Source organism: Eretmochelys imbricata, chromosome 5 (assembly GCF_965152235.1).
Source record: "Eretmochelys imbricata isolate rEreImb1 chromosome 5, rEreImb1.hap1, whole genome shotgun sequence".
In the NCBI taxonomy this organism is placed as follows: domain Eukaryota; kingdom Metazoa; phylum Chordata; order Testudines; family Cheloniidae; genus Eretmochelys; species Eretmochelys imbricata.
In genome coordinates this window covers 85,346,758-85,359,181 of record NC_135576.1, presented here as the reverse complement: position 1 = coordinate 85,359,181, position 12,424 = coordinate 85,346,758, and the positions used below count along the sequence as shown (strand labels likewise).

Sequence of the window (12,424 nt, the reverse complement as noted above, 5' to 3'; positions counted from 1 at the left end):
CATTGACTTTCTGATCAAATTAAACAGTTTGGAGATAGTGTCTGCTCTCTGCAAACATTTTCAATTTTTTGTTGAAAAATTGAAACCAAAACATTTCAAACAAAATCCAAACCTCCTGGGGATAGGCAATTTTTGGCCCAAATTTTTTCATTTGGTGTTGCCAAAAATCTGAAAAATATTTGGGGTTTGGTTTTTCATCAAAAAGTTAAACATGTCTGCTGAAAATGTAGGCAATATTAATGAAATATTTTGGTGTTTGTCAACCAAAAAAAATATTTTTCTGACCAACTGCATTCTGAGTAGACCCCAAGTTGTCTATTACCACATGAGAAGTCTCACTGATTTAAATGAGGTTAATCCCAAAGTAAGGTGTCCCGAGCCCCGCTGCTGGAGCCCCTGGCAGCCAGGACCCCCCCGGGGGCTCCATCGGCGATTTAAAGGGCCTGGAGCTCTGCTGTGGTAGCAGCGGCCAGAGCCCCGGGTCCTTTAAATCGCCGTCGGAGCCCCGGGGTAGCAACAGTGGCCGGGAGCCCCGGGGCTCCCAACTGCCTTCGCAGCTGGTAGCTCTGGCAATGATTTAAAGGGCCTGGGGCTCCCAGATGCCACTACCACAGCTGCAGCCCTGGGCCCTTTAAATCTCGATTTAAAGGGCCCGGGGATTTAAAGGCCTCGCCCCTTCCGGTTGAGGCCTCGCCCCCTACTCAGGCATACCAGTAAGTCCTTTAAATTACTTTCACCCCTGAAGTAGCCACTTCAGCCCCTTCTAGCTAGAGTCTGTCTCTTGCTCTTCCCAGAAGGAAGCTTCCAGTCTTCCTATCTGTAGTCCTTTCTTCCCCAGGAGAGGGTCCAGCACTCTCTCAGCACGCTCTATTCTCCAGCTTGGGAGGTCAGCAGGCAAACCCCTCTACTACTCCCCTGGTCCTCAACTTTCTTCAGCCCTCTGCCTCTGGCTTCTAGGCTCAAGCCCTCCCCCATGGTCAAGGTTCTGCTGCAGGAACCTCCTGCTCACTGCCACTCTCTTACCACCTGCAACTCTGCAGTTGCCTCTCACTTTCTATCAAGCAACAATTCCAGGGCCTCCCACTTGGGGAGTCAAGTTTGAAAAGACCCATCTCTGGCTCAGGGAATCTCCTCCCCAGCCAGCAAGCAGCCACTGGCTTTCCTCCTTTTAAACCTCACACTCAGCATAAGTACAACGGAGTGGGGCTAACTGAACAGAGCTGGCTGACCCAAGCCCTCCTGGCCCTTAAAGAGGCAGGCTACCCTGTTACAGAAATCAGAACCTCCTTCCATCCCTGCACAGGTTACATGGATCTTGAACCCAAATGGGTAGCAGATACCAGGTAAGACATCTCAACTACTCCTCACCTGCAGGAGGTATCTTGGGAAGGGATCCTTGGATCTTCCATCACTTCTTGCTGGCTGGCACTAAGCACAGGGGTGGGACTGGGGGTGAGTGCTGTAATTTGCTAAGTATTCATATAGACCACCAGTAAATTACTACTCCCCCCAGCCCCAGAGCAAGGAGGAAGCAGCATAGCCATTGTGACTCAGAGATGTATTACAAATGGACTCAAGTGAGAGAGGTGATGCAAGGAGATCTTCATGCAGGGAGGGGAGCAGACTCATGTTGCCTTAAGAGGAAGGAGTGGAGGGATGTGAGGCCAATATCCTGGTCATGCACAGAAGGGAATATATGGTGCACCCCTGTGTAGCAATGGCCCCATGCTCCCTGCCTACCAGAACTCCAACCAGGACACTGCGTCTCTGCACCAGCCATATTGCAGGCTTGTGCATTAAAGGTATGATAGGACCCTACTACTTAATCCTCATGGCATCCCACTTGAAAGGTAGCTATTTGTATGATAAACCAAAAGGCCCTTCTGCAGGAGTCACAAAACACTGGTAAACTTTCAGTCAGTGAGTCAAAGAGGTTCATATCTCAGAGATTCAGCACTCATTTCCGCTGGCTTGTCGAGGCTGACACAAGCACATGTAACCTCAGGAGTAATCCAGTTATAATGGAAAACATCTTAATAATATTCTTTGACTGCCCTCCTGTGGCAAATACAATGACAGCACGTACAGCAGCCTTCTCTAGTCAAAGCTTTTGTGAATCAAACCCTGCTGGCCTTATGCAAGTTTCTCTGTTGAAGTCAGTAGAAGTAAGGCCCAGTAGGATTGGTCCTTCTGTATGTATACCATATACACTATTTTGTCAGGAACCTGTTGCTCTGATTCTTATTATTTAAACTAGCATTTTACACAGGAATAGAAAGTATTGTATTAAGTGCCAGACGGGTAAGCCACTCAGAACAGGGAACTGAAATATGTTGCTTTCCACCCTCCCATATCAGGTGGAGCCCCTTCACAAACTCACAGATGCATAGATTCCAAAGCCAGAAAGGACCATTGTGATCATCTGTCTGACCTCCTGTGGAACACAGGCCAGAGAACTTCCCCAAAATAATTCCTAGAGCAGATTTTTTAGAAAAACATCCAATCTTGATCTAAAAATTGTCAGTGATGGAGAATCCACCATGACCTTTGGTAAATTGTTCCATTGGTTAATAACTCTCACCTGTTAAAAATGTGCACCTTACTTCCCAGTGAATTTGTCTAGCTTCAACTTCCAGACACTGGATCATGTTATATTTTTCTCTGCCAGACTGAGGAACTCATTATTAAATATTTGCTCCCCATGAAGAGAGTTTTAGCCTGCACCCATGTCACCCCTTAACTGTCTTTTTGTTAAGCTAAATAGATTTTGCTCCTTAAGTCTATCATTGTAAGGCATGTTTTCTAATCCTTTAATCATTCTTGAATCTGTTCGCTGAACCCTCTCTTATTTACCAACATCCTTCTTGAATTGTGGACAGCAGAACTGGACACAGTATTCCAGCAGCAGTCGCACCAGTGCCAAATATAACCTTTCTACTCCTTTTTGAGATTCCCTGGTTTATGCATCCAACGATAGCATTAGATCTTTTGCCCCTAGCATTACGTTAGGAGTTCATGTTCAGTTGATTATCCACCACAACCCCAAAATCTTTTTCAGAGTCACTGCTTCCCAGAATATAGTCCCCCATTTTATAGGTATGGCCTTCATTCTTTGTTCCTAGATAGATATAGAAATAGATATAGATTTAAGTTTAGCTGTATTAAAACATATTATTTCCTTGCACCCAGTTTACCAAGTGATCCAGATCTCTGAATCAATGACCTGTCCTCTTCATTATTTTCCACTCCCCCTATTTTTGTGTCATCTGCTTACTTTTTCAGTGATGGGCAGCTACAAAAATACCAAGGACCAGTTTTCATACCCAGCTCTGGCTACTTTATATTGCTCTGCTGCTAGAAAGCCAATTTAACCTGCTAAGGGAATCCTCAGGTAGCAGAGAGACAGAGTATGCCATTTCTCTCCCAAGCCTGCGTCAGAACCTAGTCCCAGAGAAGGAAGTCACGCCCCTACTCTCTGGAGATCACTTTTATCAGAACAACTGATTGGGGCCTCAGGCAGCTGGGTGGAAATAAGAGCAGTGCAAAGGCTGTTCTAACTAATGCAAGGGACCAGACTGCTCCCCAGACAGCCAAGGGATCTGGGGGCCACAAAAGGAACTTAATACCTTTGACCGCCCCTGTACTGCACTGAGGACTAGACTAGAGGAAGTGGTGTCAGAGCTACCTATCCATGTAGAAATGCTGCAGCAGTTCTTCAGCTAAGCATCGTGAGTTGAGATTTAAGTTAGGTGATGGGAACCTTACAAATGCCTGTAATAACAAATAAGTGTTATAAATAGGGTTCATTTTCTGGCTTACGGAAAATATATAGAGTCGGACACTTTTTTACTGTCATCCAGGAGTCAATACTTACAGTTCCTTCCGGATCCACTAAAAGAAGGTGTTTGGCTTGTCTATTGTGCATACCAGTCAGCACATAGGAGCCTGGATTTGTGGTGCTTTTCCTGACCAGGAAGTCTCCACATTTCTTTAACAGCTGTTCTGCTTCTTTCCTACTCATCTCTCCTTGATACCAAGGCTCTGTATGCAGTTCATCCATTATAGCGCAGTTAGCTGCTCTGGGTAACGGAGGACTAGTACACTCGACCGAGGTAGCCTTATTCAGCGCAGGCCCAGTGGCCTGGTTCTTGAGAGCATCTTCAAAAGGTTCTGGTTACAGGTACAGAAACAAGTGCAAGATCAGTCACAGGTAAACTGCATTACAAAAAAATACAATTCCAGTCTTTTTAACCCTGGTTTATTTTCTTGTAATAGCTACTTCCATTTATCCTTAAGAAGAACAAACACAGTATGGTGTATTACTAGTTTATATAATATATTAAGAACTTAGAGAACGTTGTTTGTAAACAAATATATTAAAATCAGAGACAATTTTGACATTTTTGGAGTAATTGCTAATGGTCATATATTTGTAGGTAGCTGGTATTTGTATGTTCTGGACAGGACCAGATCTCTCTTATTGTCTGGCCAGTTAGTTAGGAGGAATTCATTTTAAATGAACTGCATAATCTGCATAGTCACTTATATTACACAGATATCTGCTCTCTTTTCAAAACAGAGTATTAATTTAACAAAGATCCCTGATGTTTAATTACATACTATGATAAGACCATGAGTCTACATCCTAAATTAGGAAAAGAGGTCTAGGTTAGATCAGTGTGATCTAGGTTAGAGCCCAGCCTTCTTCCTAGGGTAGATGCAGGTTAACACCTTTTACCTTGGTTTAGCTTCAAAACTATAAGAACCCATCATTTCAAACTCAGAAAGATATGGATCATGTTCATTAATTCAACCCGTTTTAGGAATGAATAAATGGCAATTCTATTGGTCCAAAATAAAAGACTAATTATGTAAGATCTGTTATTAGAGGTGAGAGTTAAAAGGGAACTCACTCATATCAAACAGATCTTTTCTTGGACTGCTGTCTTTGGTACACTCTTTTGTTCCACTGAATGCACTTTCAGCATCTGCCTGAAGTGCAAGTAGAGCTTCCATGTTTATATGTTGGGTGTTCACATAAGCTGGCACCTCTCCCGTTGGGGTTACCTGAGGCTTCCCTTCTGGCACGCTGTAAATGTCCAAGGACCCTGGAAAATTCAAAAGACTTATTTCCCCTCCCTCTCTTTAACATCGCATTTGGAAGGATAAAGCAGCATTGTTTAGAACAAACATAGGAGGTGCCACTAACCAAAGTGCAGACTCAACAGTCTCTGGAAAGAGAGATGAAAAGACAAACAACAAACAACATGCCTGTCTATTAGAGCTTGGCACATTGGAAAAATCGTTCTCGAATAGTCATTCAAATTCAAAACTGATTTTGATTTGACTGCGTTCATGGTCCTTTTGTCTTCACTTTCTGCCTATTGTTTACTAGCACAAATACAGGAGGAAAGTGAATTTTAAGCCTGACTACTGGCTGTATTTGATTGGAATATTCAAAACTGGGACAGCATTGGTTAGTTACTCATGTCATGCAATCAGAGAACCAACCAACACAGCATCAGTTTTGAAATTTAAATATCAAATATCTGAAACAATACTGCAAACTAGTCAAATGAGGGGAAAATTTCATGAAGACGTGCATAAAAATTCTGAATAATGAATATATTTCAGAATATTATGATTTGTTCATGACATTCACAAAAAGCAAAACAGGAAAATTTTAGAAATCAATTATTTGTTACAAATAATTTGCTCAACTCAGCTCATACATGCACATATGTGCAAGCACAGACACTGTGATGGTCTGTACCCCTGTATTCACCCTTTGACCATTATTGTAATAATCTTTGTACAAAGTATGCCTTGTAAGGTATAATTTAAAAACTCATAATTTACTGGCCAATAATTGTCCTGAACAACATTGTACATAAAGTTATAAAATTCCACTGTACAGTTCCATGTTCCAAACCACAGCCCTGCCCAAACAGAAAATGGCAAACAGGTCTGTCTAAAACAAAAGAATGTGTGCTCTGCTTAATCTGCATTTAAGCGGAAAACAAAGGGAGTTCCAACGGGTGGGAAAACCAGCAGGAGATATAATACCCTTAGAGTTTTTGTCTCCTGACTCTCAGCTGGAAACATTTCTAAGAGGGGGACTGACTATAAAAATGACACCCCTCCTCCTCCTCTCTTACTCTCTGTCCATTGATTGACTGTGAAGGAACAAAGGAAGCAGCCATTACACAGAAGATGAGAGCCCTGGTCTAGAAATTTGGCCAGCAAGACTACTGAGAGCATGTGATGACAGAAACTTTGCTTTGAATATAACATAGTTTGTTAAGTTAGGCATTTTATCTTTATTTCTCTTGTAACCATTTTATGCCTCATTACTTGAATTCACTTAAAATCCTATATCTTTGTAGTTAATAAACTTGTTTGATTGTTTTATATAGACCAGTGTGTTTGAATTGAAGTGTTTGGGAAACTCCATTTGAGATAACAGGATATGTGTATATCATTTCTATTAATAAAATAGCAGACTTTATATTAGCTTGTATTGTCCAGGAGAGGAGTGAGCAGTAGAAGATGTACAGTTCTGGGGAAAAGTCTGGGACCAGAGGTGTGCTGTGGTCACCTTCCAGTGTAAATCAGGTTAGTGAAAGCCTGTGACCAGCAGGTTGCAAGTGCACACAGACATAGCTGGGAGTGACTTACATGCTAGAGCAGTGGTTCTCAAGCTTTTTTTACTGGTGAACCCTTTCACATAGCTAGCCTCTGAGTGCAACCCCCCTTATAAATTAAAAACACTTTTTTATATATCTAACACCATTATAAATGCTGGATGCAAAGCGGGGTTTAGGGTGGAGGCTGGCTGTTTGTGAGCAGTCCAGGAGTGGAGGCAACAGCAAAGTAGTGTAAAGGTTAGAAAGCATGGGTGTCACAGCTATTCACCAGTCCAGAGTGTATCCTGGGTATAAACACACACACACACACCCCTACATTGTCAGAAGTAACTACTGATTTTGGTTGCCTGATTTGATTTGTAGGACACGACTGGAGACACCTTCAAAAGGTCAGATTTTCAGAAAGTGCTGACCACCCACCTCCTGAAAATGAGGCCCCTTAAAGGTGTGTCAAGTTGGGCAGCCAAAGATTAAGGCATCCAAAATCACTGATTAAATAAACAGCTCTGGGAACTGAAATCCAATGTATATTCTGAAACACACACACACAGGCGTGTGTGTGTGTTTGTTTTTCAGGATATACATTGGATTTCAGTTCCCAGAGCTGTTTATCCAATACCTATCACAAACACTGACGCTAAAATTCACTTTAAGGGAGGAGAGAAACTATCAATTAACTATAGTGTCTTGCTGCAATATTTTCATGTATCAGACTTTCACCTTATGGCCCCAATCCACCCAATCAAGTCAAACTCTATGATTGGGGCCTACATAATGTCTACACTAAAAAATAAAACAAAACACCTCAGTGAGTTTCAGAGCCTGTGTCAACTGACTTGGGCTCACGGGCTTGCACTGTGGGATTAAAGACAGCAGTATCGACAGTTCCTGCTCGGGATGGAGTCCAGGCTCTGAAATCCTCCCCACTTGCCAGATTTCAGAGCCCAGGCTCCAGCCCTGGCAGGAACATCTACACTGCCATTTTTAGCCCTGTAGTGCAAGCCCCATAATCCTGAGTCAGTTGACCCAGCCTGTGATACTCTCAAAAAAAAAACAACAAAAAAAAACAACGCAGCAGCAGTGCAGACATACCCTTTGAGAAGTATAATTACTTTAAAGTTTAACTCACCTTGTTTAACAGGAGCAGGCTGCCAATCTTCGCTGAATTTGTCTCCAAAGTGTCGACTCTGGTAGTATGTTTGTTCTCTTCCTGCTGCTGTTGCAGACTACAGTGGACATACAAACAACAATTCTTCAACTACTCCTTCCTTTAAAACACTGTGATGCAGTGTGCATCTTTGAGGCTTTTTTTGGTTCTGTTCTACTTAAACCTAGTCTTCTTTTCATTCCTTATGCATGACACTATGATTGAGTATTCTGTCTTGACTGTAAAAAGAACAGGAGGACTTGTGGTACCTTAGAGACTAACAAATTTATTTGAGCATAAGCTTTCGTGAGCTAGAGCTCATGATAGTGTGAGTGACCTTCATGAAAATCTCACTCCTTCCTGCTTTTATTCACCCTTGTAAACCTCAATGACAACATCAGGTGTGTCTATAAAATATTCTCATCCAGTGCAGCCTTCTTTATTGGCAAACCCTGACCACCTATTGAGGATGCTCTGCAGGAAACAGATGCTGGAATACAAGAATGAGTAAGCGTCTTCAAAAGGATTAACAGAAAGATTCACTCTCTGGAAACTACTGACTGTATGGTGGGAGGGGGTTCTCATCAGACAAGGCATCTCTGGGAATTAAATACAGATGTGCCACCAACATTATGATCTTTGGCTCAGATGTTGAGTGCTGTTCCACTCAGACCGGCAGAGCCACACTGATTTCAGTAGGGTCAATATGGGCAGCGTCTTATAGTTGCTCATCCCCACTGAAGTCAGTGGGACTCCATATAGGTGCAGGGACCTGCCTTCATGAATCAGCTTGAAGGAGCACACACTTTGAGCCCAATCCTTGTATTTTTGCCTGAATGAGAACAGTAGGATTGGCCTGTAAGAATCATAGAGTATCAGGGTTGGAAGGGACCTCAGGAGGTCATCTAGTCCAACCCGCTCTCAAAGCAGGACCAATCCCCAACTAAATCATCCCAGCCAGGGCTTTGCCAAGCCTGACCTTAAAAACCTCAAAGGAAGGAGATTCTACCACCTCCCTAGATAACGCATTCCAGTGCTTCATTACCCTTCTAGTGAAAAAGTTTTTACTAACATCCAACCTAAACCTCTCCCACTGCAACTTGAGACCATTACTCCTTGTTCTGTCATCTGGTACCACTGAAAAGAGGTCTAGATCCATCCTCTTTGGAACCCCCCCTTCAGGTAGTTGAAAGCAGCCCTGTTGAAGTGCCCTGTTCTTAACCCAGCACACAAACAACTGGATGGCATCCAAATTACCCTTTCCTGGGGTTTCCTTTACTGTTAACTTAAGGGGGCACCACCAGGTTGAAATATTAGTCAATTAAAAAACTAGCTAAAAGTAGTTTCAGGTGCTACCCCTGCCCATGAGTCCCTCTGCCAATTGATTCGGTTAGAATCAAAGTATCCTGTTTCAAAAAATGTTTCTCTCCCCTATTGTGGCGGGAAAGAGTCATACATACAGCAGGGGATAGTGACTATACAGGAGAAATAGCCAAGTTTGTCTATACGAAAAATAAGTTGCACAAAGCAAGCAAATGGAAGAATGTGTAAAAAAGTCCCCTCCCTAGACATGTTCAGTTATAGCATTCTCAGGTGTTCCATGTAATAATAACGGGGGGGATGGGGGGTGGAATGTGATTTATAAGGCAATGGTACCTCTTTAAATAAACTTTCTATCAGGACATGTACTTGAGCTCGGCTATTTCTGGATTTGCTGCTGCCGGCGCCTCATACAGAGGTTCAACCTTTTTTATGTCCTGGGTTAGAGCTAACAGGATCCACCTGATCCAGCTGCCTAGGTCAGCCAAGAGAATAGCTCTGCAGGCTGCCAGGCCCAGATCCACAAAGCGACGTAGGAACTGTGACACTGAGCATCACAACACCTAACTGTTAGGTGCCTAGAAAAATCACAGGAACAACACTACAACCCACAAAGCTGAGTTAGGCACCTCGGCTCCTATTCAATGAATGGGGAGAGATAGGCAGCTTAGAATGCAACACACAAAGCCACCTAATCTAGCTAATAGGAGAGGCTGATAAAATGGATGGGTATTAAGCCTCGCCCCCTCACAGAGATAGGTGCCTAAACCCAGGCTGCAGGGAGGCACCTAGCTCTGCTAGTGATACACGAACCAGGGGAAGATAGGCACTACTCCACCTAACTAACAGGAAGGGCCCAATCCACTAGGTGTACTCAGAGGCCACCAACTCCACACAAAACAACAGGGAAGGGACGTGGAGGAGAAGGACTTCCCTTATAACCATTAGCCCAGTGGTTAGGGTACTTACATGGGATGTGGGAGACCCCTGGTTCAAGTCACCTCTGCCTGATGAAGAGAAGGGATTTGAACAGGGATTTGCCACTTCTTAGGTGAGTTCCTCTAACCATTGAGCAGGGGATATCCTGATGAGGAGCTCTTAGTGAAGTTGTTCCACTGAAATTATATAATTGAATAATTAAATGTTAATGGGGCCAGAGAAAGAGGGAAAATGACTCTATAGTACAATAGGGCTTTCAGAAAGCTCCATAGGGCTGGTCCAAAAGGAAACAGTGTACACTATCTTTCCTTCTGTGTATTAACGGGGAGTGGGGACCTTATAATTTCTCCCTAGTTACTTAGCCATGTCCTACTGAGAACAATAAATGTTGGCCTCCCACCTAGCATTCTGTGATCTGGAAGCCTATGATTTTACCTGTCTACTGAGCAGGTGTGATGGGTAAGAGGTCATCTTTAGCTTCTTCTCCCCCAGCACAACCATTGCAGGACAAGCCAGAATTTAATAATAAACAATACAGAGTCATGTTTCATTTCTTATTTAAATACATGAATGAACATGAAGCAATAATAAATAAGTTGCCAAAGAACAATTCAGTTATATATGAAAAGCTACAAGGTATTTAATATTGTCAGTGCATTGATCTGGAAATAAAATGCTGCTTTCAAATTTTTTGATTGAATAAGAAAGCTAAGCAGGTAACATTTCACTGACCTGAGCAGTATCTGCGGCATTTGGGATCCTAGTTTTGAATCTAGCATCAATAAAGCCACCAGTAGGAGGCATTTTATTAGGAATGCTGTTGTAATAGGGATGTTCTGCTGGCTCTCCATTTTCCTCCATCCAAGGTTCATCAAAACTCTGCATCCTGTAGAAAGGGATTACGTTATTCATCTTGCAGCACTCGAAGCACTGTAGTACTAGCTACATGGGCCATATACTACCCAGCCCTTTGACAATTAAGTGACATTTACAAAGTAAAATAGGATGAACCAAGCAGCACTCCATCCCTGTAATGAGGCTGATCCAAAGCCCACTGAAGTTGATGGGAGCCTTCTCATTGACTTCAGTGAGCTTTGGATCAGGTCCTATATATATATCCCTATTAATGACATCCATTAAAAACTTCTTTACAATACCTTTCCTAGTTACATTTACCATGTTATTTGTAGTATTATTTGTGTGATTGATTGATTAACTGATGATAAAAAAAAAAAGGATCCTTCATAATGTCTTGGGGCCTAATTCTGATCTAAATAACCCTGGTGTGAATCAGGAATGACTTTGGTGAATTCAATAGGCCTGATTCTCTGTTTCATTGCACATCAAGCTATCATTTGCATCAGTGCAAAGGGAAGGTAAAATTCTTCCAAATCAGAATGGTAGCAACCCACACTCACTATGCGTAGGGTTGCCAAAATTCCAAGATTGTCCTGGAGTCTCCCGGAATTAAAGATTAATCTTTCATTAAAGATTATGTCATGTGATGAAAACTTCAGGAATACATCCAACCAAAATGTTGCTCACACCAAGGGAGCTGATATGGTGCTAGCATTGGTGGGAAAGTTTCTAAAAATGTTACTGTAGACAGAGACTGAGGTGGGGGAAAGAGATGTGAAAATCAGTATGAAGGCAGAACCATAGGCTAATTTGGTAGGGGGTAAACCCACTTCCCCTTTTTAGAACAATCTCACATAGGGTTTCCTCCCACTCTGCCCTTCAATGTGCACTTTTTTCATGGGAGGGGCAGCCTAACCTCTATTTATGTGTTTTTAGAAAGCCTGTTTCTTTGACTTTAAATAAGGGTTATGATGATCTTTATGACTTGCAGAAAAAAGAAAAATCTCTAAAATGAGCAGACCAAAATCTGTCATGAACATTCATAACTTTACAAAGAAACCCTGCAGGATAGATTCCAACCTCCCTGGGAAGTTCCTCCACTTGCATTACTTCAAGGCTCCATCAACACTGGGTATAAAGCTGGATTTAAAAACAAATTTTAAACAGATTTAGGCTAATAGAGCTTAAAGACCTTCAGTGTGGACATGGGCCAGGGCATAACCATTTAAAACCCATGCTTAAAATAGTGCTTTGATGTGGGGCCAAATAGATGACTCTTAGCTGGTGTAATTTACAACTTGTTCTGGTCACTCATTATGTAAATTATACCAATTTAGTGTCCCTTAGTTTCACTCAGCAATGTGCCATATACCTCCTATAGCATACATCACCTCTGAATTGGCCGCCTGTCTCTATCTCTAACAAGCGTTTGACTAGCCAGTATGGGCAGGACGTTATAATTTTAAAACCGTTTAGCCTAGAGGCCATGTTTAAACGTGATTTTAAAATGATT

General features: G+C 42.4%; 1 protein-coding gene across 1 annotated transcript in view; it reads right to left on the bottom strand.

Moving 5' to 3' along the window:
* SHC3 (SHC adaptor protein 3) overlaps positions 1 to 12,424 on the bottom strand; it is a 72,166-nt gene that overhangs the window by 445 nt on the left and 59,297 nt on the right. The window contains exons 8-11 of the mRNA XM_077816374.1: positions 10,782 to 10,939; positions 7,777 to 7,860; positions 4,914 to 5,108; positions 3,875 to 4,170 (exon numbers count right to left, since the gene is read on the bottom strand). Coding sequence (XP_077672500.1) covers positions 3,875 to 4,170; positions 4,914 to 5,108; positions 7,777 to 7,860; positions 10,782 to 10,939 — 733 coding nt within the window. The remainder of the gene's footprint in view (positions 1 to 3,874; positions 4,171 to 4,913; positions 5,109 to 7,776; positions 7,861 to 10,781; positions 10,940 to 12,424) is intronic.